Source organism: Bombyx mandarina, chromosome 08, assembly GCF_030267445.1.
Source record: "Bombyx mandarina strain Sakado chromosome 08, ASM3026744v2".
Classification (NCBI taxonomy): Eukaryota; Metazoa; Arthropoda; class Insecta; order Lepidoptera; family Bombycidae; genus Bombyx; species Bombyx mandarina.
Genome location: NC_143215.1, coordinates 2,101,364 through 2,118,775, shown reverse-complemented (window position 1 = coordinate 2,118,775; position 17,412 = coordinate 2,101,364). Strand labels below are relative to the sequence as shown.

The 17,412-nt window shown below is 42.6% G+C and overlaps 1 protein-coding gene across 7 annotated transcripts in view; it reads right to left on the bottom strand.

Moving 5' to 3' along the window:
* Camta (Calmodulin-binding transcription activator) overlaps positions 1-17,412 on the bottom strand; it is a 193,649-nt gene that overhangs the window by 81,429 nt on the left and 94,808 nt on the right. For all 7 annotated transcript variants that reach the window (XM_089729407.1, XM_089729409.1, XM_089729408.1 and 4 more), the window contains one exon: positions 1,138-1,273. In XM_089729407.1, coding sequence (XP_089585533.1) covers positions 1,138-1,257 — 120 coding nt within the window. In that variant the 5' untranslated portion in view covers positions 1,258-1,273. The remainder of the gene's footprint in view (positions 1-1,137; positions 1,274-17,412) is intronic.

The following is a 17,412-nucleotide window of genomic DNA, read 5'->3' as shown; positions in this document are numbered from 1 at the left end:
TACGTTCTAAGGTCTCAGTATAGTTACGACGGCTGCCCCACCCTTCAAACCGAAACGCATTACTGCTTCACGGCAGCAATAGGCAGGGCGGTGGTACCCACCCGCGCGGACTCACAAGAGGTCCGACCACCAGTAATTACGCAAATTATAATTTTGCGGGTTTCATTTTTATTACACGATGTTATTCCTTCACCGTGGAAGTCAATCGTGAACATTTGTTGAGTACGTATTTCATTAGAAAAATTGGTACCCGCCTGATATTCGAACATCGGTCCATCGCTCAACACGAATGCATCGGACGTCTTATCCGTTAGGCCACGACGACTTCTCAATCTAGCGATACTGAGCTAACAGCAGCTTTCAAAGTTAGCATAAAAACAGTATTGGTGTATTTACCTGAAATTGGCCAAGAAAAAAACTTTGATAAGCAAGTCACATGAACTGAACGATTGTCAGCGCGACGAACGCCCGAAGACATGCCTTGGATTTCAAATGGCCTTGTCGCTTGCCATGAAGAATTGATTCTTTTTGATAAATGTATGCGATCATTATGTTGATTAGACCCTGTTTTAGCACCTAGGTGATGCTCCAAACGAAAACTTACCCCTAAAAAAATTCACACCTGTTTGGTGGTCTAGTGTCGGTATAATTCATCACAGCCTTATGGCACCACCACTATTGCGGATATGTCAAGAATTGGACATAATGATGCAGAGTCTCGCCTATTCCCGACCAACCGGCGGTAATCGTAAATCCGTTTAGTACTGGTGGTAGGACTTCTTGTGAGTCCGCGCGGGTAGGTACCACCGCCCTGCCTATTTCTGCCGTGAAGCAGTAATGCGTTTCGGTTTGAAGGGTGGGGCAGCCGTAACTATACTGAGATCTTAGAACTTATATCTCAAGGTGAGTGGCGCATTTATGTTGTAGATGTCTATGGGCTTCAGTAACCATTTAACACCAGGTGGGCTGTGAGCTCATCCAGCCATCTAAGCAACAAAAAAAAATACCGCTCGTCCTCGCTGCTCCTACACGATAACGCTTGACCTCAAACAGATAACAGATGTATTGTCCACAACAGATGTGTTGTCTGTTCCCACCTCAAAAAATACGCTAACCAAAAGATATAATCACACTAACCTCCGTGCCTTGGACCTTGAGTTTCATGTGATCCTCCCTGGTGGTTTTTCCGTCCTTGCGCTTCTTCCAGCAGTAGCCATCGCGTCGGTACCGCACTTTCTTCCGGCTGTACAGCAGCATCGAGCCGCTTTTTGGCCTGGAACAATAATGTAAATCTGTAACTCACGAAACTAAAAGTCTCATTCTTTTCTTCAAAATAATAATTTATCTTTAATACCGGCGTACTGTGATTCCAAAATGGCAACTTCTGACCGTAGGGCAAATTGTAAATCGGCATCAGCAACACCATCTTGCCTATTACACACCGTCGTGCGTTGCAATTTGAAGTATGTGGTACAGCAACTATTCAATACAATTAAGATTTCAACTTAGTTGTCTCGTTGCTTTAGATAAGTGTCACTATTAACGTTGTAATGTCTATGAGTTCCAGCTGTCACGCAACATTTTTTTTTATTGCTTTTATGGGTGGACGAGCTCACGGCCTACCTGGTGTTAAGTGGTTACCAAAGCCCATAGACACCTATAACGTAAAAACCGTCACCCACCTTGAGACATGACTTATAAGTCTCAGTTTTTACAGTACAACAGCTGCCGCACCCTTCAAACCGAAACGCATTACTGCTTCACGGCAGAAATAGGCAGGATGGTGGCACCTACCCGAGCGGGCTTACAAGACGTCCTGCCACCATCAAGTGGGCCATAAGTTGGTTCACCGAATCGTCAATACATAACCATAATACAAATTGCGTTGTTTCGCTATCACCATGAAACTTTTCTCTTTAAAAGATTTTGAATATTGCAGTGGTAGATAGAATCGTCTAGTCAAGTCCCACATATCCCGCGCGCCTCTTAGGCGCTGACACCTCGAAGAAGGATCGGCCCTCTTACGGCCCGAACAAAAAAGAAATGGAATCGTCTACCCTCAACCCCAAAAAAAGACGATTATAGTTATCATCGTCCTTGTTCCCAGTCACAATAAAGCATTTGGTTGGCAATAATTTTGATGACGTCACGAGGCGACATATCGCGCACAAAAACGCACCGATTCATGACCCGGTACGCAAATAAATCGCTATCGTGCTATAAATCCAGACGATCTATGTTAGTAGCTATTTTATTGTTCGACTGTCCGTCCGTCATTGGTTAATTATAGCAGCTGTCAACTGTATTTTCTATTTAATGTACATATTTCATGAATGGTGAGACAATTTGGTTTATTATGTATGCTTTTATTAACTTTATACGTATGTTAAGTATGTAACGGAATCTTTGAACATGATTTTGACTCCCTTCAAAACGTCGGATCAAATTGAAATTTCCTTTTTTTTACAATAAAATTATTTTTTCTTACACTATTTTTAATTCAAATTTATTAAAATTGATTTTCTATTTTAAGTTGGATTTTCCATAAAAGCGTTTTTTTTTAGTTTTTTTAATGTTTTTTTTTTTATTAAGTGTAACCGGCTTATTCACGATTCACGGTCGACTTCGTTTTAAAAGCTTTTTGAGAATGTAGCCATAACAGAACACAAGATTTGACAGATGCCCGAATCTCGGAGTCATAAGAGGTCCTACCACCAGTAAAAAATTGTAGAACAAATTCACATTCCGATAGAGGCACCCGTCACGTGCGGACGTGCTCATCGACCACTCGATCGCCCGGTCTTTGTTCGCCCGGCTTTTGTTAGCCCGGCCATTGTTCGCGCGGCCTGTGTTCGTGGTACATCTGCCGACTAAGTGCTCTTTCTGGAAGTTTTTATTTGTTTTGTTTCCTTTTGTTGTTTCTGTGTTCGTGGTACATCTGCCGACAAACTGCTTTCCTGGAAGTGTTTAATTGTTCTGTTTCTTTTTGTTATTTCCGTTTTGTTGTGTTTTTTCTTTGTCCTGTAGTAATCGTGCCGCATCGCCACCTGTGTTCAATAGAACCGCTCAGGTCCGAGAAGTTGGGGCCTCGCCGCAAGGCGAGTGTTTTCAAGACTCGGGGCCGCCCCACCTGGGCACTCAGCGATCATGGACGCTGTATTCGCGGAATTCCTCCGACTTCGCCACCCACAGCTCGCCTCAGAGTTTCTGGCCTTCAAGGCCGATCACACCGCGAGCCCTCTCGTGGACTCCGCCGAGCTCGCTGCTCCTGCGTCGCCTGTACCTGCGTGCAAAGCTTCTGCATCGAGTACCGCAGCCTCCGTCGTGCCTGCCGTTCCCGCGTCGCCTATACTGGCGAGTAAAACTGCTGCGTCGTCCGCCGTGGCCACCGTTCCAGCAGCGCGATCATCCGCAGCCTCCGTCGTGCCCTCCAAAACACCTGCTCGTAGGTCACCTGCGCCCGCCTCCTCGTCCTCCGACTCTGACTCGGAGATGGAGGTCGACCTCGCTCCCGCCTCATCGACGGATGGATTCACCCTGGTACAAAAGGGTAAGAAGCGTGCCGCGGAGTCTCGAGCTCCCGCGGCCGCTAAAATTAGCAAAGCCGCGAACGCGTCGCGCCCCCGCCCTCAGACTCCCGTTGCGCCTCCAGCCTGTGCCACTCCGTCGCCGCGTCCGGTGGCACAAAATAAAACTCAGACCCCTCCCCCGGTAATCCTCCAAGAGAAGGCAGCTTGGGATCGAGTTTCCCTGGCCCTTAAGGCCAAAAATATCAACTTCACGAATGCCCGTAACCTCGCGAACGGCATTCAAATTAAGGTTCGAACACCCGACGACCATAGGGCCCTCTCTTCTTACCTCCGTAAGGAGCGTATAAGTTTCCACACGTATACGCTCCAGGAGGAGCGCGAACTCCGTGCCGTCATACGTGGCATCCCTAAAGAGTTGGATGCCGAACTAGTCAAGGCCGACCTTCTCGAACAAGGCCTACCGGTTAACTCCGTACACCGCATGCACACAGGTCGCGGAAGGGAGCCATATAACATGGTTCTCGTCGCCCTCCAGCCTACCCCCGAGGGTAAGCAAATATTCAACATCCGAACGGTCTGTAGCCTTTCCGGAATCGCCGTCGAAACCCCACACAAGAAAGGCACACCTAGCCAGTGCCATAACTGCCAATTATACGGGCATTCTTCCCGTAACTGTCACGCGCGCCCCCGATGCGTCAAGTGTTTAGGAGATCACGCCACGGCCCTCTGCACTCGCGATCAAAAAACCGCGACGGAACCGCCTAGCTGCGTCCTGTGTCGTACACAGGGTCACCCCCCAAATTACCGCGTATGCCCCCGAGCCCCGAAAATAAATCGCCGCGTCGCCCGCCAAAACCACCTCCGAGCTTCCGGCCCAGACATCAAAGCCTCGGCACCCTCTGTGTCGCAGGCTAAGCCAGCGTTCGTTCCGGCGCCGGTGCCCAGTGTCTCGGCTTGGGCGAAACCGCTGCCGTACACGAACACGGTTACAACTCCCTCCTCCGCGATTCGTCCCGCCCCCGCAACTCGTCCCTCTCCCGCGACTTGCCCTCCGACCGCGTCCGACAATCTCGCTTTAGCGATCGACTTCTTTCAGTCGATCAACTTTGAGCGCGTTAACGCTTTGGGCGACGCCATTCGCGCTGCCTCCACTGCACAACACTTTATCGCCGTTGTGCAAGAATACGCCGACGTATACGCGTCATTAAATACGTACGTCCTCCCCTCACTCCGCCGGTAATCAATGGCGTATATAAGTAGAATAAAGCCCCTATCCGTAACGATAGGATTTTTTAACGCTTACGGTCTCGCAAATCAACGTGATCAGGTTTCTGACTTTTTGCGTGACCATCAAATTGATATCTTTTTAGTGCAGGAGACCCTACTTAAGCCCGCGCGCCGTGACCCTAAAATCGCGAACTATAACATGGCCAGGAACGACAGGCTCTCTGCTCGTGGTGGTGGTACCGTCATTTACTATAGAAGAGCCCTGCATTGCGTCCCGTTCGATCCTCCCGCGCTCGCTAATATCGAAGCATCAGTGTGCCGAATCTCACTGACGGGACACGCGCCGATCGTTATCGCGTCCGTTTATCTTCCACCGGATAAGATCGTTCTAAGCAGTGATATCGAGGCGCTGCTCGGCATGGGGAGCTCTGTCATTCTGGCGGGCGACCTAAATTGTAAACACATCAGGTGGAACTCACACACCACAACCCCGAATGGCAGGCGGCTTGACGCGTTAGTCGATGATCTTGCCTTCGATATCGTCGCTCCGCTAACACCGACTCACTACCCGCTAAATATCGCGCATCGCCCGGATATACTCGACATAGCGTTATTAAAAAACGTAACTCTGAGCTTACACTCGATTGAAGTAGTTTCAGAGTTAGATTCAGACCACCGTCCCGTCGTTATGAAGCTCGGTCGCGCTCCCGACTCCGTTCCCGTCACGAGGACTGTGGTGGATTGGCACACGCTGGGCATCAGCCTGGCTGAATCTGATCCACCATCCCTCCCGTTTAACCCGGACTCTACCCCGTCTCCTCAGGATACCGCTGAAGCCATAGACATCTTAACGTCACACATCACCTCAACATTAGATAGATCATCGAAACAAGTTGTAGCGGAGGACTTCCTTCACCGCTTCAAATTGTCCGATGATATTAGGGAACTCCTTAGAGCTAAGAACGCCTCGATACGCGCCTACGACAGGTATCCTACCGCGGAAAATCGTATTCGAATGCGTGCCCTACAACGCGACGTACAGTCTCGCATCGCCGAAGTCCGAGATGCCAGATGGTCTGATTTCTTAGAAGGACTCGCGCCCTCCCAAAGGTCTTACTACCGCTTAGCTCGTACTCTCAAATCGGATACGGTAGTAACTATGCCCCCCCTCGTAGGCCCCTCAGGCCGACTCGCGGCGTTTGATGATGACGAAAAAGCAGAGTTGCTGGCCGATACATTGCAAACCCAGTGCACGCCCAGCACTCAATTCGTGGACCCTGTTCATGTAGAATTAGTAGACAGTGAGGTAGAACGCAGAGTCTCCTTGCCACCCTCGGATGCGTTACCACCTGTCACCCCGATGGAAGTTAAAGACTTGATCAAAGACCTACGTCCTCGCAAGGCTCCCGGTTCCGACGGTATATCCAACCGCGTTATTAAACTTCTACCCGTCCAACTCATCGTGATGTTGGCATCTATTTTCAATGCCGCTATGGCGAACTGTATCTTTCCCGCGGTGTGGAAAGAAGCGGACGTTATCGGCATACATAAACCCGGTAAACCAAAAAATCATCCGACGAGCTACCGCCCGATTAGCCTCCTCATGTCTCTAGGCAAACTGTATGAGCGTCTGCTCTACAAACGCCTCAGAGACTTCGTCTCATCCAAGGGCATTCTCATCGATGAACAATTCGGATTCCGTACAAATCACTCATGCGTTCAACAGGTGCACCGCCTCACGGAGCACATTCTTGTGGGGCTTAATCGACCAAAACCGTTATACACGGGAGCTCTCTTCTTCGACGTCGCAAAAGCGTTCGACAAAGTCTGGCACAACGGTTTGATTTTCAAACTATTCAACATGGGTGTGCCGGATAGTCTCGTGCTCATCATACGGGACTTCTTGTCGAACCGCTCTTTTCGATATCGAGTCGAGGGAACCCGCTCCTCCCCACGACCTCTCACAGCTGGAGTCCCGCAAGGCTCTGTCCTTTCACCCCTCCTATTTAGCTTATTCGTTAACGATATTCCCCGGTCGCCGCCGACCCATTTAGCTTTATTCGCCGACGACACGACTGTTTACTATTCCAGTAGAAACAAGTCCCTAATCGCGAAGAAGCTTCAGAGCGCAGCCCTAGCCCTAGGACAGTGGTTCCGAAAATGGCGCATAGACATCAACCCAGCGAAAAGTACTGCGGTGCTATTTCAGAGGGGAAGCTCCACACGGATTTCCTCCCGTATTAGGAGGAGGAATCTCACACCCCCGATTACTCTCTTTAGTCAATCCATACCCTGAGCCAGGAAGGTCAAGTACCTGGGCGTTACCCTGGATGCATCGATGACATTCCGCCCGCATATAAAATCAGTCCGTGACCGTGCCGCGTTTATTCTCGGTAGACTCTACCCCATGATCTGTAAGCGGAGTAAAATGTCCCTTCGGAACAAGGTGACACTTTACAAAACTTGCATAAGGCCCGTCATGACTTACGCGAGTGTGGTGTTCGCTCACGCGGCCCGCACACACATAGACACCCTCCAATCCCTACAATCCCGCTTTTGCAGGTTAGCTGTCGGGGCTCCGTGGTTCGTGAGGAACGTTGACCTACACGACGACCTGGGCCTCGAATCAATTCGGAAATACATGAAGTCAGCGTCGGAACGATACTTCGATAAGGTTATGCGTCATGATAATCGCCTTATCGTAGCCGCCGCTGACTACTCCCCGAATCCTGATCATGCAGGAGCCAGTCACCGTCGACGCCCTAGACACGTCCTTACGGATCCATCAGATCCAATAACCTTTGCACTAGACGCCTTCAGCTCTAGGAGCAGGCTTAGGGACCCCGGTAACCGTACTCGTCGAACTCGACAAAGAGTTCGCCGTGCAACCTAACCCATGAATCAGCTCGCTGAGTTTCGCCGGATCTTCTCAGCGGGTCGCGATTCCGATCCGGTAGTAGATTCATTCGCGAAGCAGCTACTCTTGAGTTGTTAGGTCTCCTTCGGAGTCGCTCGGGCAGCTGTTAGCAAATCCCACCCCTCCTGGCTGAGTCTTTGCTCGCCCACCTGTCCTGGTGAAACTGGAAAGGCCTCCGGGCCACCAGTAATCCTTCAATCATAAAAAAAAAAAAGAACAAATTCAATCAAGACTCGCAAAAAATATACTTCATATTAATACATTGCGGGGTTATGAAAAAAACACACCCTGTGTAGCGAATCCGTCCTGGTAGTTAGTTTTTTGGCGAACCGAATTTTTTCGGTTTGAAAAAAAATATATATTGCAAAACTTATACATATAATAATTAAGTCACAAAGTTCCCGAAAGCTCCGGTGCTTGTAAAACAACAGTCGCCAACTGCATAATCAAAAATAATATGAATAATAAACAAACGCTGTTAACCCGAAACAAGGTTCACGTATTAATTAATCTCGAAAAATGGCAATTAAATTAATTTACGGTTCGGACGCTCGCAGACAAAGCCGCGTTCACACTGACGGCTAATAGTTTTAATTAAACATTAAAATGGGTAATTCGGAAATTATGAAAATTATTTTTACTGCCGAGAGTTCGGAGTTCACTTGGATTAGTGGTATTAGAGGTGACATATTCAGACGTGACTTCGAAAATAGGATTATTTTGAAAATATAAAAAAAGTTATGGTGAACTATTGACAGAACGTGATAGCATATCCATTGTTGCTCACGAGTGCTCACGAATACTCACGTTGGCAGCATCTTCATGATGTACTCATTTTAGAATAATTGCATGTTGGCACGCAAATATATGGAATTTTATTGTGTCATCCACGTGAGCCAACAAATTACTGTATTGTCATTATTCCGAACAATCCGATCAAATGAAATGTCGCTATGCTATGAACCGTCACCAATTTTGCTTTTTACCTTTACTTTGTTATAAAAAAAAGAGAAACATCGTGTTAATGTGAACGAACCTTTTCGCCTGTAGCTTTTTAATCTCGGTAAAGCAGACAAATAGTGGGCCATAAAGAGGGACCAAACCACGAGCGATTTGTCAGCGGGCTCCTCTCCCCTCTCATTTATGATTCCAAGCTCTACGCTTTGCTTTACACCCGCGCTTACTGTAAGCTTTGTAGAGTTTGATGTTTATCTTTTTCTTTCTTATCGATTCCTTTTCCTTTTTATGTAAAATAATAGTGAGGTTTCACTACATCAGAGCAAACGACGCAACCTGTGTAGTAAATATATATTTGGATGTATTTTTTATTTTTACCCCGGTCACCGTTCTCGTCGAACCCGTGGCCTGCGACGAAGGGCTCGACGAGCGAATTAACCCACAGACACAGCCCACTGAGTTTCTCGCCGGATCTTCTTAGTGGGTCGCGTTTCCGATCCGATGATAGATTCTGCGAAGCACTGCTCTTGCTAGGGCCAGTGTTGCTAGAGCCAGTATTAGTAACACTCCGATTTGAGCCCCGTGAGCTCACCTACATGTTAGGGTGAAGCTGAAATAGCCTCTCAAGATTATCAGCAGAGGTAGGAAAAACATAATTTCTAGCTTGGTTTTTTTTGTAGTCTATAAATTTGCTTCATTCATAAACACCCGATGCAAACCCTGGGGTCCCCCCTTCCAGAGGAAGCGGATTATAGGCCGTCCCAAGCCGATCTGGCCACGCACTGTGGTAGCCGGCTAACCTTGTCCGAAATAAAGCGCGTAACCCAAGATCGATGGCAATAGCGACATACTTTTTTTTGTGGTGTTAAGTGGTTACTGGAACCCATAGACATCTACAACGTAAATTTCGCCACCCACCTTGAGATATGAGTTCGAAGGTCTCAGAATAGTTACCACGGCTGCCCCACTCTTCAAACCGAAACGCATTACTGCTTCACGGCAGAAATAGGCGAGGTGGTAGTACCTACCCGTGCGGATTCACAAGAAGTCTTAGCACCAGTACTGATAAAGGCCCTCTTAGGATCTTAGTAATGAAGATAGACTTTTTTAAAAGATACTAAAATATATATTAAAAGATAAATACTTTTTTAGAAAAAAATCGGTCGCATCACGCCAGTAAAACTAATGAGGATATCGAAACCTGAGGGAAACATGCAAAACCAATCTGCGAGTTGGCACAATTGCATGATAACTACTCAATAAATAATACTCGATGGAATCAATTTTCAATGGGACGCATTCAGTTTGGACATTACCTTGTTCATACTAAAAGTGTAAATTGGTGGTAGGACCTCTTGTGAGTCCGAGCGGGTGGGTACCACCACCCTGCCTATTTCTGCCGTGAAGCAGTAATGCGTTTGGGTTTGAAGGGTGGGGCAGTCGTTGTAACTATACTGAGACCTTAGAACTCATATCTCAAGGTGGGTGGCGCATTTACGTTGTAGATGTCTATGGGCTCCAGAAACCACTTAACAGCAGGTGGGCTGTGAGCTAGTCCACCCAACTAAGCAATAAAAAAAATACGAATTAAGTGTCTGTTCAGTTTTCACGTCTAAGTCCCTGAATCAATTTTGACAATGGGTATGAACACAATTTGAATGCTGATAAAGATATAAGTTACCAAGTGCTGAGCATAGATCTCCGCCCAAGCTATTTTAAGTGTAGTCTTACGATAAACTAGTTGATAGTACAACGTAAATTTCTCTTTGCATTATTTGATTGCGCATTAAGATGATAATCCCTTGTAGATGGCATGTAGTTGCCGAGAAAATCGGCACTGCTACAGTCTGGATGACACGTGCGAGCTTAGACTCAAGCTGTCAAAGTTGCTTGTTGCCTATCTTGAGTCAATTGATTTAAATATTACGGCAAGAACAGCCTTCTGAAATAGATTGAGAAGAAAATAATAGAGATGTACTGTTAAAAGTGAGGACTTAGAACTCATGTCTCAAGATAGGTGGCGGCATTTACGTTGTAGATGTCTATGGACTCCGATAACCACTTAAAACCAGGTGGGCCGTCCACCCATCTAAGCAAAAAAATATATTTATCTCTCTTGACGCAATGGGTGATATTCCTATGTCTATGTATAAGTCATGTATGCCGTAACAAAACACCTTATTACCCAAAATTGCCTTCCCGTCTACAGCAATAAAAATACAAGTAAATCATACTTTAACACGAATAATTTAAAAGTATTTTTTGTCTCGTATTCATCGTTATTGGTAATATTAAATATGTTTAAACCATATTTCCAAACAACTTCATGATAACAGCTTTATATATGTAAATATTTGAAATAAGAGATTAATTGAGTAATTCACATATACGAACGAAAAAAAACCTTTTTTAAATACAATCATATCTTTACAACATCCAAAACTATGTTCAAAACTGCAGTTCATAAGCTGAAGTTAAGTTAAGCTAAAAGTTTGTTATTTTTTGAATATTTAAAATATTTACAAATTGAAAAATAATAATCTTTAAAGTATTTTGGGTGGTCTACAATTAAACAGTCAACCTTCATAATCAATTCGAGCCTCCATGTAAACCAACCACTACATTACACTCACACGCACTTACACGCATCGACACAACACAATCAGATTCAAACTTATTCTGCAAGTTATCATTCGACAAAATTCATCTACCTATTTAACTGCCTTACCTTTACCTTAGTTGGACTACCTGTGTCCATTAATCATGTTAACATTTTTTGGAAACATAATGTGTTTCTTTAATTGGCTCATGTTTGTGAAAACATCCTCTGTACCCTGTGCCTAGTTAAATGCTGTTGAAACATTGTTGATCAAATAAATAAAATAAAATAAAACTATAGTCCAACTGAATTCATCCCTGTTCGCATTCAGCACGTATTTTAAGCAATACTCAAGGTTTAAAAACGTATAAATAACTTTAATGACGTTCAAACAGAGGCATTTCGAAGTTTTGGCGTATAAACTATTTGTTAGGAGGCCAACAGTATGCGGAATTTACCGACTTGAGAAATAATTGTATTTTTTTTGTACTCTTTCTCAACGCTAACAAAGTGCAGGGAACATTTTTGAAACGCATTCCAGTGATAAAACTAATTAGGTTTTGGAACAAAGTTCCTTATGGGACGATGCGGAGGGGTACCCTAACCGGGAAAAAACGTCCGTAACGTAAGATTTTTATTAGTAATGCACACAGTGTACGACCTAACTTTGTAATGACGTATAAATTAGTAATGCACACAGTGTACGACTTAACTTTGTAATAACGTACAAAAAATTACATATTTTTTTATCATTCATTGACCACGATCTCAGAGCGTTCGTTTGCGCAACACACTAACTCTTATGCAAACAACCGTGAGTGAAGTGTACCACAATAAGTTCGCACGTTACCAAATGACCGTGGGTTGTTGCGAAACCTCCAGTTTTCTTTTCTTTATACCTCGAACACAACTTAAAATTAATATTTTTATAATAAGGAACTTCGTTCCTATCCGGTGACCCACGACACCACACATCTTTGTTTTAATATCACGCTAGACGGGTTGGCATGCCTACAGCCCTCATCCGCTACAGTGTTAAGTGGATTTAAGAACCCGCAGAGGTCACAACGTGAATATCACCATTCACCTTGACACGTAATATCGAAGTCTCAAAGGAAATGATTTATAAAACGACTATCTCACTACAATCCTACTAGACTAGATCTACAAACTTGACGCAATATTGCTCCGCGACAAAAATAAACAAGAAACCACCTACCTGTGGAAGCTAACAATATGTCTTACATACAGTTACAATAGGTATCTATACTGGTGGTAGGACCTCTTGTGAGTCCGCACGGGTAGGTACCACCACCCTGCTTATTTCTGCCGTCAAGCAGTAATGCGTTTCGGTTTGAAGGGTGGAGCAGCCGTTGTAACTATACTGAGACCTTAGAACTCATATCTCAAGGTAGATGGCACATTTACGTTGTAGATGTCTATGGGCTCCAGTAATCACTTAACACCAGGCGGGCTGTGAGCTCGTCCACCCATCTAAGCAATAAATAATAATAAAAACAGATACAATAGCCATCTCAATTTAAGGCACCGTAATATATTAGTGGATACCGAAAGTTCTATCTATCTATCTGACACTTTCATTTGATTTAGAATCAGCCACATGCACTATATTAATAACATGAAACAGTATATCAAACTTGTGAAAAATAATCAGGGATGGCGCTTACTACGTTATATAATTAAAAACAAAAGATCGAGCATACAAAAAGAGTACAATATATATATTCAATGTGCTTAAAAAATATAACGAAAGTTTCTAAAACATTTCATGGTTTAGTTTGTAATTAAGCGCTTGCTAAATCAGTTAAAAATAATTGACAAAGAACGCGCAAAACACTAAGGAACAATAAACAGTCAAAATATAAAACGGTACGACAAATTAATATTTCAAAACGTATTTCACTATCTTACCTAACATCGGTGCACGGGCTCGAGTTATTATACGCTAAACGGCTTACGATTCCGCAAAACAAAATTAAACGCGACTTCATGAGTTCCATAAAACAAATGATAAAACCGAAACAAATAAAGTTCAGTTGTCGGATTTGAACCTACGAAAGCCGCAGCCGCGGCACACAGCCCTGACACCAGCCGGGATAGATAGCGTTTATTGCTCGAACAACATGCGATGCGGTCAGGCAAACGGAGAACGCGAAAAAGAATAATTTTCCGTGGAAAAGTTCATTAGAGAACGAAAATAATGATTTATTCGGCCTTTTGCCGCTTCGGTTCCGTCGATACTTTTGTTCGTTGTTGGCCTTTAGACGGCTTTCAAACAATGGGCAGTGTAGCTTTTAGAACGAAGTTCCTTATGGGACGATGCGGAGGGGTACCCTAGCCGGTATAAAACGTCCGTAACGTAAGATTTTTATTAATAATGCACACAGTGTACGACTTAACTTTGTAATAACGTACAAAAAAATTTATATTTTTTTATCATTCATTGACCACGATCTCAGAGCGCTCGTTTGCGCAATACACTAACTCATATGCAAACAACCGTGAATGAAGTGTACCACAATAAGTTCGCACATTACCGAATGACCGTGGGTTGTTGCGAAACCTCCAGTTTTATTTTCTTTATACCTCGAATAGAACTGAAAATTAATATTTTTATAATAAGGAAGTTCGTACCTATCTGGTGTCCCACGACACCACACATCTTTTTTTTTTTTGAGTTTCGCAAATCAGGGTAATGATTTAAACGTTTCACTTTTCCTGGTTTCGTAATGTTTAGTGGAAGATTTATTTAGTTGATGTCATAACTGGAAACCGTCAAGAATACTACTAGGAGTACAGACAACTGTCTGACGCTGAGGTGCCTCTTCAGGAATCATTTCAAGAAAAACAGGGGCCAATGCATATTGCTGACTCTCACTAAGGCTCATTTCAATAAAAATAAGTCATAGGACTTAAAATGTCCAGGGAAATGGAAGTGGAAGAAAGGGGGATAGTTCATGGCAATTAAATTTTAGGGATCCAATGTAGTTGGACTCTGCTCTTCTGATAAAAAAGCGATGATGGGCTGATCAGTAACAATTCTTCAGAGCATTCCCTACGCAACGGTAAATACACACAGAGACCAAAATTCCCCTCTGCAGAGGTTCCAAACGATCCAGGAGAATAGGATTACCGACAGTCCGAATGAACCTTTTCTGCATAGAGTCAAGTGGAAATAGATACTATTTGGGAGCTCCGATTCAAAGGTTAGAGCAGTACCACAACTGTGAATGCCTCTAATTATATCCGATCGGCTTACAAATAAACATCTACGTTTTCCTAAGCCTACAGTCTGTATATTTAGGTAGTAAATAGTATAAATAACAGTAAGACATCGGTAAATCAATTCTCAAATCTTATGTCATATTAAATCTTATCTTATATCCCATCGGTTTACAAATAGATCTGTACGTTTTCCTAAGCCTACAGTTTCTGTATTTAGATAGTGTATAGTATAAATAAGAGTAAAACATCGGTAAATCAATTCGTAATGTTAAATATTATACCAAGAACAAAAGCCATCACATCAAGCATAACATTAATCCTAACATAGCTGAAGCTGTTATAAATTAATTACATACAAACAGTAACACATGAACGATAACTAATAGTATGTGTGGACTAATATATTAATTAGTTTGTGGTGTAATAAAACAGCTTCACGCGTTGTTAACTGTTGAATTATTGCTAAATAAATTAGCATAATTACAATAGTTAATGTTTAAGCTAGAGATTTCGATAGAGAAATGCAGCAGAGTTTTCTATTAAATTGCTTATTTAATTCTTGACAGTTTATTGCATAAGCTTATCTACTTTCTATCTATATAATGATGTCAAATTCATATCAGAAAAACGATATTATTATTTTTATTTTTTTTTATTAAAAACAATCACGCCACGTTAACTGGTCCCGTGATAAGTTCGTAAAGAACTTGTGTTACAGGTACCAGATAACGGAAATAAATGTAAGATTTTTATTATACACATACATATATTTAATATACATCCATAACCCTGGAAAAGACATTTATATTTATCATACAAATATCTTCCCTTGGCGGGATTCGAACCTGCGACCCCCTAGTGTAGTGACCATGTCACTTACCACTACACCAGACGGACGTTAATATCCTATTTTAGTAAACTTTGAATTATTAAATTAAATTCAAGATCAAATTAAAGAAATTTAATTGCATTAAATTTATTAAGGAAGCTTACCGTTTTAGTCATTGACAAATAAAAAAAAAAATCAATATTGCTGATATCATCATCAAAACGCCTAAATATTTCAAATATCGATAATGAAATGTACTGATTGCCACGTAACTACAACGCTACGCCGTAACCGTCTACGAAAATGGCTACGAGGCTACGACCAGAACGCGGTCTTGGGAAATACGAAAAATAATATTTATGTAGAAGTTTCGTGACAAATTGAGACATTAAACAAGAAGCATCGTAATCTTCTTTGCTGGTACTTATAATAGTATTAGTGTCATATAGTCTCTACAATAACTACACAATTACGGATTTTATTTTCTCTATTTGTGTAATTGCTTCTCATTTCCCACTGATTTCTGTCACGAAGCAGTCATGCATTCCAATTTAATGGCTGAAAAGTTGGCATGCAACATAAGTTGTCCATGTCTATGTCAAGTTCATGTTGTGATGACTTCAATGACTACTTAAAAGAGATTTTACATTGGATATATTATAGTCCACACTGATAACAATAATTACGCAAATTTATTGGTTTAATTTTTATTACACAATATTATTACCCGTTATCTTTCCTGTGAGAAATTGGTAGGCAAGGTGTTTTTGAACTGTAGACTACGATGACTATGTTGAAATAAATGCTATCGTGATTTATTCGCCCCTAAATTGTCTCCACAGCTCTATCAGTTGACAAATAAAAAAAATGAATAAACACAATCCCTTTAATCGTGCTATTCCGTAAAGACACTAGCAACCATTTATCAATTAGATGCTCAAGTATACTCAGTCAAAGGTAAGGCCATTCTCCTCATTAATCAAAGTAAATTTAACAAAGGTGTGCAGAACTAAAATATTATAACACCATTTGTCAAAGCGAGGTCATTAGGTAAAGCTATTTTATTTCAAGCCATAATTAAGGAACGATTCAGCTAAAATTTGTAACTAACTATGAAAAATGAACGTTTGGTTAAAGCGCGTTCTCTAGTGTTTTAGTATAAATTAAATAGAATAATTTCGAATGGATTTTCAAATTCAACGATCCTAAGAAAACTTCAGATGTATTTTAAAAAGAAAAAAGATGTGTGGTGTCGTGAGACACAGGATAGGAACGAAGTTCCTTATTATAAACATATTAATTTTAAGTTCTATTCGAGGTATAAAGAACATAAAACTGGAGGTTTCGCAACAAGCCACGGTCATGCGGTAACGTGCGAACTTATTGTGGTACACTTCATTCACGGTTGTTTGCATAAGAGTTAGTGTATTGCGCAAGCAAACGCTCCGAGATCGTCGTCAATGAATGATAAAAAAATATGTTATTTTTTGTACGTTATTACAAAATTAAGTCGTACACTGTGCTCATTACTAATTTGTATGTTATTATAAGGTTAAATCGTACACGTTATGGACTTTTTTCCCGCTTAGGGTACCCCTCCGCATCATCCCATAAGAAATTTAGTTCCAAAAACTAAATATATGCTTTAAAAAAAAGAATGCTGGTTCCAAACAAGAATGCCCTGAAATAAAAACCAGGAACTGAGATGCCAAAAAGATTAAAAATATTATATATTTAACTAAATGTGTTCCTTAACAACACTCCGTAATCTTCTACACGTTTATTTCGTGTGAAACTGCGCCGTCTCAACACAATCCAACGAAAATTAATTAAATTATTAGTGAATAATTTTCGGAAGCCGACGAGGCAAAGTTTTCAGTGTTCCGATCATTAAAATGCAAGTCGCATAGAACACTTAACAGCCCCACAGATCGGCCGCCTCTAATTGATTTTCGCTTCTGCTCTTGTGTGGCTGTATTATTCTATAGTGAATTTACTTTGTAGGCAGCGGCTTGGCTCTGCCCCTTGCATTGCTGAAGTCCATGGACGACGGTAACCACTCACCATCAGGTGGGCCGTATGCCCGTCTGCCTACAAAGGCAATAAA